General features: G+C 49.3%; 1 protein-coding gene and 3 non-coding genes across 6 annotated transcripts; all 4 read left to right on the top strand.

Moving 5' to 3' along the window:
- The first annotated feature begins 154 nt into the window (after window positions 1-154).
- On the top strand, window positions 155-13,636 carry LOC119140541 (E3 ubiquitin-protein ligase TRIM7-like). 3 transcript variants are annotated; one of them, XM_037371989.1, is made up of 7 exons: window positions 155-715; window positions 1,549-1,644; window positions 3,042-3,272; window positions 5,328-5,350; window positions 5,932-6,047; window positions 6,868-6,903; window positions 10,157-13,636. In XM_037371989.1, the coding sequence occupies exons 1-7, from the start codon at window positions 233-235 to the stop codon at window positions 10,669-10,671; spliced, it is 1,500 nt and encodes a 499-aa protein (XP_037227886.1). In that variant the 5' UTR covers window positions 155-232; the 3' UTR covers window positions 10,672-13,636. The 3 variants fall into 3 exon arrangements, with proteins under 3 accessions (XP_037227886.1, XP_037227888.1, XP_037227889.1); XM_037371992.1 differs by lacking the exon at window positions 155-715 and adding an exon at window positions 999-1,357 and having other exon boundaries at window positions 10,157-10,671; XM_037371991.1 differs by lacking the exon at window positions 1,549-1,644 and having other exon boundaries at window positions 10,157-10,671.
- A 638-nt stretch (window positions 13,637-14,274) lies between these two features.
- TRNAT-UGU lies at window positions 14,275-14,347 on the top strand. Its single transcript has one exon. It is a non-coding gene; the product is annotated as a tRNA-Thr (tRNA).
- Window positions 14,348-14,523: 176 nt separating this feature from the next.
- TRNAP-UGG lies at window positions 14,524-14,595 on the top strand. The gene has a single exon. It is a non-coding gene; the product is annotated as a tRNA-Pro (tRNA).
- A 1,414-nt stretch (window positions 14,596-16,009) lies between these two features.
- On the top strand, window positions 16,010-16,082 carry TRNAV-AAC. Its single transcript has one exon. It is a non-coding gene; the product is annotated as a tRNA-Val (tRNA).
- The last annotated feature ends 106 nt before the right edge of the window (window positions 16,083-16,188 follow it).

Here is a 16,188-nt window from a genome sequence, read left to right as displayed (position 1 = left end):
AAATGATTTCCCTTTTCCCACCTCCCTCCTTGAAGAAAAAAAAAAAGAGCCATGAGCCCAGGATTTGTGGGGCAGCAGAGGGTAGGGATTATTCCTGCTTTCTTCCTCTTCCACCTACGTGTTGTCCCCTAATGTCGAGGTCTTCGTTACTGGTTTAAAGAAACCAGACACTGCAGAAGTGACCTTGGGCAGCAGGCTTGTTCCTGGAAGAGGAACGCCCACTCAGGGCTGGATGCCAAGCATTCATGTTCCACGTCCAGCCCTGGTGAAATCAGTCCTTGCCCGTAGGAGAGAGGCCATGGCGGCGGTGTTTCTGCCTGGCAATCTCCAGGATGAAGCCACTTGCTCTGTCTGCCTGGAGTTCTTCAAAGACCCCGTGTCCATCGAGTGCGGGCACAACTTCTGCCGGGCGTGCATCATCAAGAGTTGGAAGGACCTAGAGATGGATTTTCCCTGCCCACAGTGCCGGGAGGTCTTCCAACAGAAGAGCTTCAGACCCAACCGGCAGCTGGCAAACATGTCCGAGATCATCAGCCAGTTCACCCTCCGTGGGGCCAAGGGTGCCGAGGAGGAAGGGCTCTGCACAAAGCACAGGGAAGCCCTCAAGCTCTACTGCAAGGACGACCGGAGAACCATCTGCGTGGTGTGCGACCGGTCTCGGGAGCACCGGCCGCATGCTGTTGTACCTGTGGACGAGGCATCCGAGGAGTACAAGGTACCTGTCTGTCTGTCTGTCTGTCTGTCCGCCCCGAGGAAGACCCCCCAGGTCTTTCTGCCCCCTGGCCGTACGCGTTGTGCCGTGTATTTGTGCACGCTTGGTCACCGGCGTTTCCCATGCCCAGCTTCATGCTCAACCACCCTGCAGAGAACCAGCTGCTGCTTTCTAGCTTTTCAAAGACCTGGAAAACCTGTCCGCTTTCCAGATATGCAAAACCCCCTCACGTGTTCACATCATCTCTGCAGCTGAGGAGAGCGTGGGATTAAACGGAGGGCAGCCGGGAGGCTGCGAGACAGAGTTGCTTCTGTGCAAGCTCCTGCAAACCCCCTGGGCTTGAGCCACGTGAGTGTCACGCTGCAAAGACTACCCGAGGGCACCCACCTTACTGGCAGGGTAACAGCTGACAGAGCAAACACCCACATCTCTTCTAGGTCCGAGCGAGCATCCAAAGATGAAGCTACGCTGATTAAAGCCAGGCTGAGTTTTGCTTTGCCGAGAGCAAAGGCTGGGGAGGTAGCAGCAGAGCCGACGAAAGGCGTGCATGTACCCTCCCCTGCCGTCCTCGTCTCCTTTCTTTGTGTTTGCTGCATGCCTGTGAGCTTGTGGCAGTCCTTGGGGCTTGCAGATGGGGGTGACTGGGTGAGTGTGGGCAGTGCTGAGCCAGCGTGCTCTCCCAGTGAGAGTGCTCAGCTGGTTCCCTCGCAATCCTGCTTGTCTTTGCACGGCTGAAAAGAGCAAACCGTGTGCAGGCAGAGTGATACAGCAAAAGAAATTGATTGCAGCAAAAGAAAGAAAGGAAACCCAGTAATACCTTCTTTCTTTGTTCCTAGGAGAAAATCCAGGGACGCTTGGATTTCTTGAAAAAGGAGAGGCAAGAGCTGCTGGAGTTTAAAGTGAATGATGATAAGAAAACCCAGGAGCTCTTGGTGCGTTCCTGCAATGCAGCAGTCTGGGGGGGGGGGGGGGGGGAGTCCCGGTTGGGATGCATGGAGGGGGTTAGGACCCACCAAGCTGCTCCATCTCCTCCTCGCCACCGCTCTGCCAGTGCCTGAAAAGGGGAAACGGATGTTTTTCTCCTTCTGTCACCATCGGGACTGGCAATACATCAGCCGCTGTCTTAGCAGCCCCCAGTGATACGTGCTGCAGCATCCCTGAGACCTAGGCTGGCTATAAAGCTCTCCTTCAGCCGGTTGTCCCAGGGTCAGCAAAAGGCAGCACAGCATTTGCCGCAGGGAAGCCCTCCTCCCCCCTGCTAAGAACACCTCTCCCAGACCATCACCCCCAAGACAAGACGCTTTGAGTGGCTCGTGTCCCCCCTACTTCAGACAAGCACCACCAGGCCACCCTCAACCCATGTTTCTGCTCTATCATCCCTGTGCAACAGGGTTCTTACCACAATTTGCTGGTTTGTTGGGTTTTTTTTCCCACCGGCAGGGCTTGAAATAGCACCAGCCTGCCAAGAGCCATGGTTTCAAACATGACAAAAAAGGCAAAGCCTGAAAGCCCATGTTTTGAGGGCCAGGTGGGCCTGTTGGACCTGTGCTGAAGGGCAGTGTGGAGTGAAGCAACCAAAACGCATTCAGCCTCACCCATGCTGCCAAAGGGTGCGTGTCCTGGGGCAAAATGTTCCGATTTGCCCCTGGGCTTTGTCTCAGAGGCGACTTGTTGGTCTGCTTGTGAATACAACCCAAGCAGAACCTGGGATATTGGCAGGGGTGATAAACAGGGCATCACGGCAAGGCAGGGACTGGGGTTTGTCTGAGGATATAGATGCCTCCCAGGGAGGGAGAAATGCTGCTCCAAGCGGGTTCTCCTACACAACCCCTTCTCCCAGTTTGTGTGGTGGGACCAGCAGATGATGACAGGGACTAGGACAACCTCTTGACCACCAGTCCCCACCTCTGCTTTGCTGAGTGCTGATTAACTGCCCAGCACCCCAGGGGAGAAAAAGGAAGCCTGTGTGTCCAGTGTAGAAGAGCAAAACCACTGGAGATCTGCTGTGGAGGTGAGGTACCTGCCTCAGGCATGGTTTGGTACCTCTTACCTCCAGAAAAGGGCCACAGGGACACAGCTGCAATGAAGGTAACAGCTGTTTGTGCAGCAATTGCCTCCCATCCCCACCCCTCCTCAAGGCCTTTGCCCAGGCATGCCACACACAACATCTCCTCGCCCCTCCCCAAGTGAAGGCACCCAGTCTCACAAGCAAGCCAGCAAGCAGCAGTGACGACACTGGCAGGTGCTCCAAATTCACCGGGTGGCCCCTCTCTGCCCCAAAATCATTGCACCAGCTTAAGACCCTTTTTTTGCTGCATTTCATTCCCAGAAAACCATCGAGAACGAGCGGCAGAAGCTGCTCTTGGAGTTTGAGAGGCTGCGGCAGTTCCTGCACGACCAGGAGCACATCCTCTTGGGGCAGCTGGAGAAGATGGAGAAGAACATTGCCAAGAGGCAGAATGAGAACATCACCGACCTCTCCAAGGAGATCACACTCCTCAACAAGCTCATCACAGAGCTGGAGGAGAAAATCCAGCAGCCCATGCTTGAATTCCTCAAGGTGAGAGGTTTTAATATGTTTCTGGATAGTGTAGAGGCATTTTGAGGGTAAATGTCCGTATTTTTTTTCCTACCTTTAATGAGTAGATGGTGCATAGCAGTATCTGAGCACCCTGAGCTCTGCTACACCAGCATGCAGCAACTCCCTCTGGCTCAGGGACATCCTGAAACTCTTCACATTTAATAGCCTCTAATAAATTTTTCTCCCATTAATTTGTCCGGACCCTTCTAGCACCCATAAATTTCTGTTTCAAGGTGTTCAAAGCTGAATTAGACCTTGCATGAAGAGCCACCACAGCGGTACTGGCGCAGTCCTTAAACCAAGCAACTCCTTTTGCAAATAAAGGTCTTGATGGGTTTGCAACACAGAAGGCTTGTGGCGTGCCAGGTCACAGGTGTCCACTCCTCCAGCTTAAAGGCGTTGGCGAGGGCTTGGAATGCAGTTGAGTTTGGAGGCACGTGGAACTGGACTCAGCAGGACAAGGCTCTGCCAATTTTTGCAGCAGAGCACTGGCTGTGGAAGGTTGGCCTGAAAGCAGAGCTGGGTTTTCAAGTCAAAACGAGCTATTAACCAAGCTGGAAAGTATGAGGGAGAGAGCAGATGGAGTGCAGGTATTGATTGCGTTGCAAAGAAAGAAGCTGGAGCCCATCCAGCCCTCCCTGTTTCCCAAACTCTCCTTCGCAGAGGAAGCGGGGTTGGAAAAACAGATCCGAGCTGCCCACCCCAAAATCGAACAGCCCTGTCCTTCACCGAATGGCAAAAGGCAAACGAGTGACCTTCTTTTAATTGACAGGGCTTTGATTAAACTAAGTAGATTGTGCTTCTGGTGCATGCGGATCTGCACGGAGTTAAATGCCCTCCAAAGCAGGGCTGAAAGCACGGTAAATATTTGCAGGTGGTTTCTGTACTTGGCTATGGGTGAAAGTTTATTTCACGCGGTCTTTGCTCACCCATCACCACTGCATGCAAAACCCATCCTGTAACAATAGGCAATTTGCTTTTAAAAGGCCAAGTTGGAAATTCGAAGCCAGCTCCTTTTCCATTCCCTGGGAGATGGGTATGGCTTTGTGTTGCCTTTGAACCACGTCCAATGTGCTCGCCATGGGTTTATGCCCTTCTTTGTATTATTTTAAAGGCATCAGAAAGAGCAAATAGTGGCATGGACTGGACTTAGCATGGGTTTCATCTCAGTGATTTTTTTTGTCATGTCACAACTAGTTATTGAGGGTACTTTAACCTATAGTTACCTCCATAACCCACCCTTCCTGAAGGCGAATAATTTTCACTGTTGGGACATCCATCCCAGGGTGGGATGAATCACCCCTTGGGGGCACCTTAAACTCTTCTTGGGGGTGATGAAACCATGGGAGCCCAGATATTACAGAGACTTAGATGTGCGAGTTTTAATGCCAGCTTTCTAGCTGGCCACATTATGGTAGATGATGTCCCTTTGGCTCTTAGGCAGGTGGATACTTGCAGGTGTCCTTCTGTATCTCGAGACTTTGCATGGGAGAGGTTGACAGGACCTTCTCAGAAGTGGGAGACCAGCAGAGAGACCCTCAGACATCTCAAAGGGTACCAGATGCCTACACCTGGGTTCACAACAACAATGGTCAAACACTGGAGTAGGGATCAGAGAACATTTTGCAGTCACCACCCCTGAGGATACTCCCAACTCACCGGGGCAAGGCCCTGGATAACCTGACATGCTTTGAGCAGCAGGATGGATGAGAGACCTCCAAAGGCATCTTCCAGACTAAACCGCATCATTATTTTACGGGCATAAAGCTGGAGGACCATCTGGAAAGCTTGCCCCCACCCCAGAGAAGTGTCTGGGTCTTTAGCTGCAGCAGTTGGGTGGGATTTGGTGGGACTGTGGCCTTCCAAAGCTGAAATCAAACATCTGAGGCATGGATCCATGCCTATTTTTTCCAGCCATAAGGCATGGATGTGCTGACTGGGTTTAACCAAAGGGAATTTCTCTCACGCTGCGTCAGGGGAGACATAGCACATGTTGCACGGGGATTTCACTCAGTCTCTCTTTTTCCTTTCTAGGATGTCATGAACATCATCAGCAGGTATGGAGCACTGCTTCTCCCCTTCTTTCATGCTTTTTCCCTCCGCTAGCACTGTTTAAAGGTCAGTGTTGTCAGTCCAGATGCCAGAGGGAGGCATCGGGGCAGATGGAGCTTGCCTCCTACTTGGCACAAGCTTTGGGGTCTCTTCCAGCTTCTTGGAAAACTTAGCATTCTCACCAAGTCTTTTCCTACCAGGCAGTTTCTTCAAAGGTCAAGTGAGACCAGAAACTCCAAGTCATCTTATTTGCCTGATGTGCAGTTCAGCCAGGGCAATGGTTTAGGCACCATGTAACCCCCCAAAATTACATGTAAGCTGCAGCAGGAAGAGCCAAGTGGGGGTAACCCAGCAGAGATACCCTTTCCAACAACCAGCCAAGGTTTTCAAAGCTGATGTGCAAATCCTGGTATCCTCAGCCCAGGGTGAGGGAAATCCCAGTATGATCCTTGCCGTGTGATGCCGAGCACTTGGACAGAGTGCCGGTGGGATGGGGAGGGAGCATTGTGTACTGTCAACAGCAAATGAAAAAGAAAGGGCGGGAATAACAACAATATTCTTATTGTTTTTACTTTTTTCTTTGCAGAAGTGATGATGTGAAGTGCCAGAAGCCTGTACCAGTATGCACAGATATGAAAATGCACATCTGCAATTTTTCCCTCAAGACTGTTGTCCTTGAGAAAGTCTTAAAGAAATTCAGAGGTATGTGGAAATGAAGCTGGGTCATTTAAAATAGGCCTGGCCTTTAGCAGGTGGTGGGGAAAAGGGATGAGGCGTGCTGGGGATGCTGCACATGTCTTGAGGTCCCTCAGCATGTGCCTGGCCAGCAGTACTGAAATAGAATAAACTGTGTTGGAAAGAGCTTCTGGAGATGGGTATGAACAAGAGATTTGCCCTTCCAGGCAGAGAATCAGATGCAGGATTTTTTAAAGAGGGAAAAACCTGAACACCTGCTTTAGTGCAACAAAACCTGGAAGTTTTGGCATCTGGGATAGTTTGAGGCCAGTATAACAAAACTCCGCAGGTAAAAGCCAACCGCGTGCAGTAACGCGGCTCAGCCACATGGTGGCGCTGCGGGATCAGGAAAGGCCCCCGGCGCCCGGCGGCAGAGATGGCGCCAAAAATCCCGGAGGCAGAACTGCGCGCTGGAGCGACAATAGCCTTAAAGCATTGTGCTAAAAGTTGGAAACTCATAATACGAGGAGAACAAAATAGGGCAGGGCATGGTAAGTAAGGCTTAAACAGATCCTGCATTCTCTTGATGTCCAGCAGCTTTTTTTTTTTTTTTTTTTAATATTAAAATGTATTTCGGATTAATTTCCCTTGTCACTTGTCCCCATTGCACACGCTGGTGGGAGCTGGCATTGCCCCATCCTCAGCTCTTGCTGCCTGTTGAGGCCCGTTGGCAAAGATGGCACTTTGGCGATGTGGTGTGGGTGTAAAAGTCGCCATAAAGGGGATTTTTGTGGCTCCCTCTGGCTCTCTCGGTGCTGCTATTTATTCGCTTGTCTCTTCTTTTCAGAAAACCTGCAAGATGAACTGGGAAGAGGTGAAAAAGGTAAAAGGAAAATAATTAAGACATAGTGCCCTGGAGCAAAGACTTTAAATTGTGGTTGTATTTTGCAAAGCTGGTTTTGCGAAGCCAAAGAAAGGGGGAAAAAAAAGAAAAAAGCCACTCTAGATTTTTTTTTTTTAATTTCTTCTCTCTCGATGATTTCCAGATCCAGCCTGCTCAGTTCAAGAATCAAAAGACGATTTTTCTAGCTGACGCCGGGGATCTGACAGCTAAGCTAGGTCCTTTCTGCCTGTTTGCACTTAACAAAACTACAGTGCGGAACAGAAAGAACAGATATTTGAACCCCCTAATGGATTTGTACCCTTTCAAGCCACAACTTGCTTTAAGTCTGCTGGATTTGCTCTGTGGCCTGTGGTCAGCCTCCTATTTCCACCAGGGTTTGGGATGGAGGGGTGCGAGCACTCCGTAATCTGCTCCAGTGCAAACTCAGATGACCTAAATTCTGTGGAAGGTTGTTGGGAATTGTGGCTGGGGGCAGACGGTTGCTTTCAGATCATGCCCTGCTGGAGATGGCTTGCTCGCAGCTCTCTGGGGTTGGCAAAGGAGTCATGAATTTGCAACTGCCCAAACCCAGATTTGACTCTTTCAGTGCCGGACAAGCTTCTGCTTTGCTTCGCCGACGGTGGTGGGGACGGGAATGCCAGTGAGCCAGGAAACCACGGCGATGGGCTCTGCCGTGTCTGCTGCCAGCCTGATCCCTCTGACCTTGCGCTGTGATGGTGCAAGGCATGGGCAGATGCTGTTAAAATCTTCCCCCATCTTCCAGCTCCCTTGATGTGAAGGTTGCACAGCCATGCCCAGAGCAGCCAGAGTTATCCCGGCAAAGCCAAGCCCTCTTCTAGAAGAGAAGGCTTATTCTTGCTTTTAGGGTGGTGGTCTTCAGCACGGGGTTTGCAAAGCCCTTGGTGGCGGCAGAGGAGGACAAGCCATGGGCTGGATCCTTTCCAAGGACCATCCAGCTTAGGAGGAGCCAGGCTCTGCTCACAAACATCCCCAGACCCTTCTGGAAAAGGGGTTGGCAAAGCAATCTGGAAAATGCCAAGGGGTTGGCAAAGCAAAAGAAGAAAGGCTGATGACCGCCGTTTAAAAGCAAATTGGCAAAACGACCCTCACTGCATGTCCGTGGTGGTGTGTGTGCATGTGTAGAGGTAAAATTCGGCTGGTGCGTTATACCAGCAGTCCCTCAGAAAGCAGGTTGGGCCACAGCTTCTGCTGCTGGGGGGTCAATGTGTGAAGAGGGGACCCCTGAAACCTCATAGCAGTTGTTGAATCCCACTGCTCTGACTGCCTTAGTTCATCTTTTCCAAGAGCTTGGAATGCTTTTTTTTTTTTTTTTAATATGATGTCTGAGCTCCTGGAGTCGTATTTATGTATTTTTTAAACCGAGCCAAATCATCAGTCACAACCTCTGCAGCTGAGTTGAAGTTCAAACCCAAATCCTAATGACTCCAGCAGCTGGAGATGCAAGAGGAAGGAAGGAAAATGACTTTTAAAGATTAGCATCAAGAAGATTTGCTCACCCAATCTGTTTTCCTTAGCTTTTGCTAATGGACACTTTGAAAGCACCCATCTCTTGGCCTGGTGCAATAGTGCAACATGCAGGAGATGTTTTTTTAAAACCAATCTCCCAGTTTTGGGGAGGAACATGGTGCTTAGTTTTGAAGGAAAAAAGGGCCTCCTCTTTCCTGTGGTTCCTATCGCTTTTCCGACCCCTCTGAAACACCATGAAGCTTTCAGCCCCATCATGGCCCTTTTGGACTTCATAGGCAATTTTCAGGCCTGAATCTGTGGATTTTGAAAGAGCATAAAGAACTTTAGCTAAATTAACTCTGGTGTGGCATCCAAGACTTTTCGGCTCTGAAGTTCCCATCTTAGATCCCCCCCAAGGGTCTCGTTCATTCATGGCAACTTTGCTGACTACAACCACAATTTGAGGTCACCAACGTGCTCGCTGCTTCTTTTGAGCCTGGTTTTGGAAGGGGACAATGTAGAGAGCTTTATGGCAGGTGCTGGAGGCCACGATGCCTGTGAAGCTCTCTACAGGACAAGATGTTAGTATCAAACTCCATCTGCATGCAGGTTTCTTTTGAGCTGTCCAGTGTGACCTGGTGTGTAAAGATGCCCTTAGGTCATGGCTTTCCATGAAACCTTGTCATCATGGGGTAGTTTGGGGACAGGTACTCAGCAGTTTACAATCTGAGGGGCGTGCATATCACATCTTGTGTGTTGTGCATCAGATGAGCCAGAAACAAAAAGAAAAAATGGATTTATTTGGGAAAAGTCTCGATCTAAGGTCCATTTTTACTGTATGTAATTGCTAATTGCATGTGGGTTTATTGTGTTCTTTGCTCCTAATGCCCTTACGTTTCTTAGCAGCAGCAGCATGAGTTTTGTCCTCCCGTGAAGGGAATTGGGGTGTCCATGTGGGAGGACAGATGAGTCCCCCTTGGTCAGTGTTTGAGGGATGCTGGCTGGTGGCGTTGCTGAAGGATCACGAGCTCATCAAAGAGCCAAAGACTACAAAACAGTTGTAGGTCTCCCGCTAGGACATCCTGAGCCAGATCTTGGTCCTCACTGGCCATGATTTGCTTTGCCGTATTCTTCTTCACCTTTACCTGGTGGGACTTAACCCCTAAGTAAGGATGTGAAAAAGTGAGGTAGGTGTTTGTCCTGTATCTTTAACTGGGACCTTCCTCACCCACCTCCAATTTTCTTGCACACGTAGCTTGTCCCTGTGTGCTGGTAGAGAGAAGCAGCACATTTGTTAACACCTAAAATTACTCCTCTTAAAATTAGCCCTGAGCCTTCAGGTTTCCTGCAGAGTCAATGGTGAGAGGAGACGTCTCAAGGACCTCCAGGCTGAGCCAATATCTGAACTTGGCTTTCCTCCACCACAGGCTGTCCAGGGAGCTGAAAAGGAGCAGTTATGGAGATAGGGATGTGATGATTGTGGTTGGGATGTGATGGTCGTGGTTGGGATGTGATGATCGAGGTTGGGATGTGATGATCGAGGTTGGGATGTGATGATCGAGGTTGGGATGCAGTGATCAAGGTTGGGATGCGGTGATCGAGGTTGGGATGTGGTGATCGAGGTTGGGATGCGGTGATCGAGGTTGGGAAATGATGATCGAGGTTGGGATGTGATTCAGCAACTGATAAAAGCATCTCCAGCTTGAGCTTTAAGTTGTTAACATTCTTACTGAGTTATTATCGCTGTCACTGCTGTCATCAACAGAGGACCTGACCCTGGACCCCGACTCGGCAAACCACCTCCTCATCCTGTCTGCAGACCTCAAGAGCGTGAGGATGGGTTGTAGGAAACAGGAGCTGCCTGACAACCCCAAGAGATTCGACACGAACTCGCGGGTGCTGGCTTCCACGGGCTTCAAGTCGGGAAGACACTACTGGGAAGTGGAGGTGGGGGCCTCGGACGGCTGGGCCTTTGGGGTGGCCAAGGAGTCCGTCAGGAGGAAAGGTCTGACGCAGTTTTCCCCTGAAGAAGGCATCTGGGCGGTACAGCAAAACGGAGGTCGCTACTGGGCGGTCACTTCGCCCCAGCGCACTCCGCTGTGCCTCAGCCAGAAACTCAGCAAGGTCAGGGTGTACCTGGATTATGAAGGGGAAGAAGTCTCCTTCTACAACGCCGACAACATGCAGCACATCTTCACCTTCAACGTCGCCTTCCAGGAGAAGGTGTTCCCTCTCTTTTCCGTCTGCTCCACCGTCACCTACATTAAACTGTGCCCCTGATTTCTTGTGAGCTTTGCTGAGGACCTGTCTCCGTGGTCTTCACTGGATGGTGCCTGGGCAGCAGCGAGGAGCACGAGGGATGCTGCAATCAACCATGCAGCCTGGTTCATAGGCAAGCTGATAGATGGGTAACCAGGTAGTCAGGGCAAAATATCACAAGGAAGGTGTTCCAATCAGCTTAAAACAGCTATTGAAGTCATCAGCAGTCCCCAGAAGGTCGTGGTCACCATCTTAAACGCATCTCTGAACCAACTCACCTCTTAAGCAAGAAGGAAACCACTGGTAGTTGGTTTGTGGCTCCAAGTCTGGTAATGGACAAGCGTTTTTCTTTTCTCATGTGGGTCTAAGGATCAATATTAGAGGTGGTGGAAGTTTTGGAGTGGAACCTCCACCTCTTTAGAAGTGCCAATGACTTAAAACCAAAATGTTTAGTGGGTAAATGCCCCGTGGGAAAGGTGGAGAGAGTAACACCGAGTAGCACACTTTGGACATCCATCCAAAGCCAGAATAGGCAAAGCTCATTTGTATTTGATCAAGTAAAATCAAATTATAAAGTTTTGTTCCTCCTGAAGTGAATGTAATGGGGATTTTCCCATTGTTGTATTATACTGTTGCTCCCAGCAAACCATAGCCACCATCTCTGTGCCAAAAGTGGAAATCCTGCCCAGGTGCCTTCACTCCTAGAAGATTTAGGAGAAGATATTTAGGCTGATTAACTGCTCCTGGGGAGTAATTGGATTTCAGCAAGTCAGGATGCTCGGTGAGGATGCTCACGGCCTCGTGCTGGGCTGTGTGGGTGGTTATAAAGGTCTCAGCTGGAGTTTCAGGCTTTTTCCTCTTGCTCCTGCTGGGAAGAAAGGTCCCCAGTGAAGTGTGGGTGCTTGGTTACTTATTCTAGCTGGTGCCCCTAAAAACTGGGGTAATAGCTGGACCTCAAAGGCTGTTTTTGCAATGTTGAGATGGTGGTCTGAGCTGTCCCAAGTGATCTAAACCATACGGCTACCAAGATCTGGCCTGCCTTGGAGTCCGGTTGGGGTTGAAGAGTTGCTGTGGACTTTTGGTTGCCCTCTCCATCAGCTTGTGTAAGTGCTCTGTACTTTGCTTTTCTGCCTACGGCTCCTCTAGGGAGGAGGGAGAGGTATTGCTGCTGCCCTGGAAAAGGCTGAAAGGTGCTTTTTTTTTTTTTTTTTTTGCGTTTTTTTTTTTTTAAGCAACAAATATTAATGTTGCTCAGGTGTGTTTGTCCTACTGGATGTGAGCAAGAACTATGTTTCTGAAATTTGGTGCTCCTATGTGACTCCTCCTGAGGTGCCCTCTCTGCAGAAGATGGTGTTTTCAAAACAATCCCTCATGGCTATTTGCTCTTCACCGTCAGGGTGGTGAGGTGCTGGAAGAGGCTGCCCAGGGAAGCTGTGGATGTCCCATCCCTGGAAGTGTTCAAGGCCAGGTTGGACGGAGTTGTGAGCAACCTGGTCTAGTGGAAGGTGTCCCCATGGTGGGGGCGTTGGAACTAGATGGTCCTTAAGGTCCCTTTGAACCCGAACTATTCTACAGTCCTTTACCTGTAGTAACCTAGACTTTAGGTGCTCAATCTTGTATTTCCTCAGACTCTCTTTACTGCTCAGCTCTCAGAAAAAACATGCATTTACCTTCATCTCCTGCTTTCTTTTTCTGGAATTCCTCACTACCAAGACAACAAAAGTGCAACATGCAGCTTGCTTTGTTCACTGTTGCTTTTGCCAAAACAAAGCAGCTGTTAAAAAAATAACGGGCATATTATCGTCTGAAGTGATAAAAAATACAGTTTCTGGTTCGGGGGTGTTGTTGGTTGGCTTCTTAACCTTTTCTAGAGAACATGCAAATACTTTTAAGGAAATACACAGTTGGGATGAGGCGGGGAGCTTTTTTTTTAATGAAGAACAACATTTCCTCATTGATTCTAAGATGAGAAAAAGGCATTTCTATGTGTAGCTAATCTTCATACGTGCCCAAACCTACTGGCAAACCCCTGATCAACTCCAGCAATCTGTGCGTTTCCTACACTTCGGGGGTTTAAACTCCTCTGCAGTAAATCCGTGTCACAGCAGCAGAATAAAATGAAAAGGCTGTGGTCCTCTCCCAGGGCCCACAGATGCTGTGTGTGCAGGTGGGTGGTTGCCCCCAACACCTTCGATTGCTTCCACCAGCTTGTGCCCTTGGTGGTGAAGACGTGCTGCCCATCGACCGCTGCCTTAGAAAGTGGCCTGACTGATGCAAAAGGTGACATCAAAACCCAAACCGACCAGAAGTGAGGTGAATCCATACGAGAACATCATGATGCTGCTGACTTGAAGAGGTGCTTTACTCCCAGTGTTACAGGTGTATCTTCCCATGCATGGCTGAAGGTTTTCTTTGTGCACGGCTGAGCCCTTAGCTCTATCCCAAATAATGGAAATCTGCCCAGGAACTACTGGAGATGAAGCACAATCCATCTTCTAGGAGATGAATTAATGCAGGATCAGGTGAATTTCAGATACCATTAGTCATAAAAAGAGCTGGGGGTGACTGGTTTAGGTGTGACAATCTCCATTTTGAGTGGGTGGGTTCTTTCCTACTTTGTCTGCTTTTTTTTTTTTGTTTGTTTAATGAGTTTGGCTTTAAACCCACATTATTTAAAGCTGCAGCAACTCTTATAAAGGTCAGGCCATGAACAGGTGAGCAAAATGCCTGAATTTCCTGAGCTCCCTCCATTGTTGAAGCTATGCCACTGTAGAAATTACATCAATAAATAAAAATCCCTAGAACAAAAAAGGTACTAGCAGAAGCCACGGTATTTCTTATGTTGTGACTCGGTGGGTTTTTTTATCTGTACATGAGAAATGAGTCTTCTACAAACCACGGGGAGCAAAAATCATCACCTGAGTGGATTTGAAACCTCCCAGATTGTTCCTAGCCCATGTGCTAGAAATAAAACGTGAAGGTGCTACCTGTGCTCATCTCCTGTTTATTATTCCCAACTGCTAACAGGCTGGAGAACATCAGGATTGTGAGTTGGAGGACTGTCCTGCTTGGAATTTAAGTGTAAAGAAAGAATTTAAGGGAAAGCGCATATATATATATAGGGGAGGGGTTTGGCGTTTTTTTCCCCCACATCTGTTTGTTAAGCACAAACCCAGCCTTTGCATATTCCAGAAATTAGGGCTGCAATAGAAAGCCGAAGATAAAAACCGAGTTGACCTTTGCCTTGGTACAACCTTAAAGCAGAGAAATGGGCATCACCACCCAGGTTATTCTGGCAGCAGCGCAGAGCTTTCCTCGCTGCCCGTACTTCGGCCAAACCTCCTGCAAAACCAAAACAAAAAAACCCCCAAAACCGACACCAACAAAAAAAAAATAAATGCTGGAGGTGCCAAGGGCTGAACCCCAACTTCTGGTGTTCTAGGGATGCAGGATGGTTTCTGGCCGTGCCGCGCTCCTTGCTGCTGCTGCTTGTCCTCCTGTTTAGCGGAGCTGGCCCAGGCTGGTGCCTGGGCCGGGTTTTGGGGGGTGATGGCGATTTGGGGCGATGCAGCCGGTTTCGGGGTTCCGCCCGGTGACCACCGCGAGGCCGGTTTCTTCTGGGCTGGCTCCATAGCTCAGGGGTTAGAGCACTGGTCTTGTAAACCAGGGGTCGCGAGTTCAAATCTCGCTGGGGCCTCGCGGGTTTTCTTTGCTTTTTTCATTAAATTTCATTTCCCCCTCTCCTAAAAAGTGCCGCCGTTTTCCTGCAGGCGGGGACCGGGCAGAACCAGGGACGGCGGCCGGGGGTGGCCGCGACCCGGGCGGACCCGCTCCGGGCAGGGAGACCAACACCCAGCAAGTCTTCGCCACGGCGGCTCGTTGGTCTAGGGGTATGATTCTCGCTTTGGGTGCGAGAGGTCCCGGGTTCAAATCCCGGACGAGCCCTATTTTTACTTCCTGCCTTCCACCCCCGCGTCCTCTCTTTTCCCTTTTTTTCTTTGTTTTCCTTTTGTGTTTGTTTCAGGGGTTTTTTTTTGTTGTTTTGGTTTTGTTTGGTTTGGTTTGGTTCCCCCCCGTGTCTTATCATACTTTCAAAATTAAATATTTTAAGTAATTATTTTTTTCCCCCATCCTTCCACAGCTTTTTGAAGTCCCATTCCACCTGCAGCATTCTCAGCAGCTCCCTGGGAAAAACCTCCCAGCAAGGACCAAACCACCCAGGTTTCAGGACCTTTTTTGCAGTTACACAGCTCAGGCAGGCATCTGAGTTTCCCTGTCACTTGTAAATCAGCTCTGCCCTGCTAAGATTTTTCATTACCCTCCCAAACCACATAAAGAAGAGGCACGCAGCCTCCCCAGGCCTCCGCTCTGGCATAAATATTCTCATAGTTTGTGCACAGCAGCGTAAATTCAGCATTTTCTGTTGCACAACCACTGTGGATACACAGAAACTTTTCAGATCTTTCCCTCGTGGGCTGTTACCTCTCCTGTGCTGATCTTGGCTCAGTCCCTGTGCAAAAAAATAAAAATAAAAATTTATTAATAGCAGCCGTGAATAAGCAGCTCCTGCTGTGTGTAACTCAAGAAATAAAAATTGTTCAGGAGCTGGGGTGAATCAAGGTCAGGACACGAGGTATGTGAGAGAAACAAGAGTGTTTTTCCTTCCCCCCCCCCCCCCAAGAAACACACAAAAATCCAACTCGTTTTAACAGCTTTGCCAAAGAAGGATGGGCAGGAGCAAGCTGCGTTAGAACCCTCTCTTCTTCCCATAAGGAATGTACTATTAATTATTTCCGAAGTAATCTACAGGGAATGATAAAGAATATTGTTTCTCAAGCAAAAGCCCAGGATCAAGGACAGCCCAGTGCCTGTGTATGGCTGTGCGCACACCCTCACTGCCACCAGCCTCACGGGAAGGTGGAAACTGCAGAGAAATAATAAAATTACGGCCAGATATAACGCAAAAATCCTACCTTAACAAACTTTTTTTCTGCCCCTTGAACCCACTGAATCTCCATTACACCCCGCAGCAAGGAGTTCCCCAGCTCAGCCAAACCCTGCAGCTCCTTTTGGCAATGCCAGCTGCTGATTTCTTATCCTGGACGCGAAAAATTAATTTTATTCCCATTTTTTCCCATGCTGAGCGTGATGTTATGAGCCTTGTTTTAGAGACCCAGGTGTCACTTGTCCACGCACAAGCCACGTGAGTGCACAGGCGCCTGCACATGTGTGTTTCCCCTCCCAAAACAGGCAGCTGGGGAGGAACACGTCGAAAAAAGGATGAAAAAAAGTCAAAATAAGGCTTAATCCCCTCTGCCGAGTGTTGGGGTGCAGGAGGCCGGGAAGCTCCAACGTGGGGGTTTCTGTAGTGTAGTGGTTATCACGTTCGCCTAACACGCGAAAGGTCCCCGGTTCGAGACCGGGCAGAAACATCGCCCTGTTTTTTTTTTTTTTTCTGTCTTTCTTTCTGTCTGTCTGTCTTTCTCTTTTCCCTGCTCTCCTGGTGGGTACAAACTCGTTAGACCGATACAAAAAAAC

The sequence above is a fragment of the Falco rusticolus genome, chromosome 22 (assembly GCF_015220075.1).
Source record: "Falco rusticolus isolate bFalRus1 chromosome 22, bFalRus1.pri, whole genome shotgun sequence".
Classification (NCBI taxonomy): Eukaryota; Metazoa; Chordata; class Aves; order Falconiformes; family Falconidae; genus Falco; species Falco rusticolus.
The sequence above is the reverse complement of the archived record's forward strand: the minus strand, read 5'-3'. Positions and strand labels throughout refer to the sequence as shown.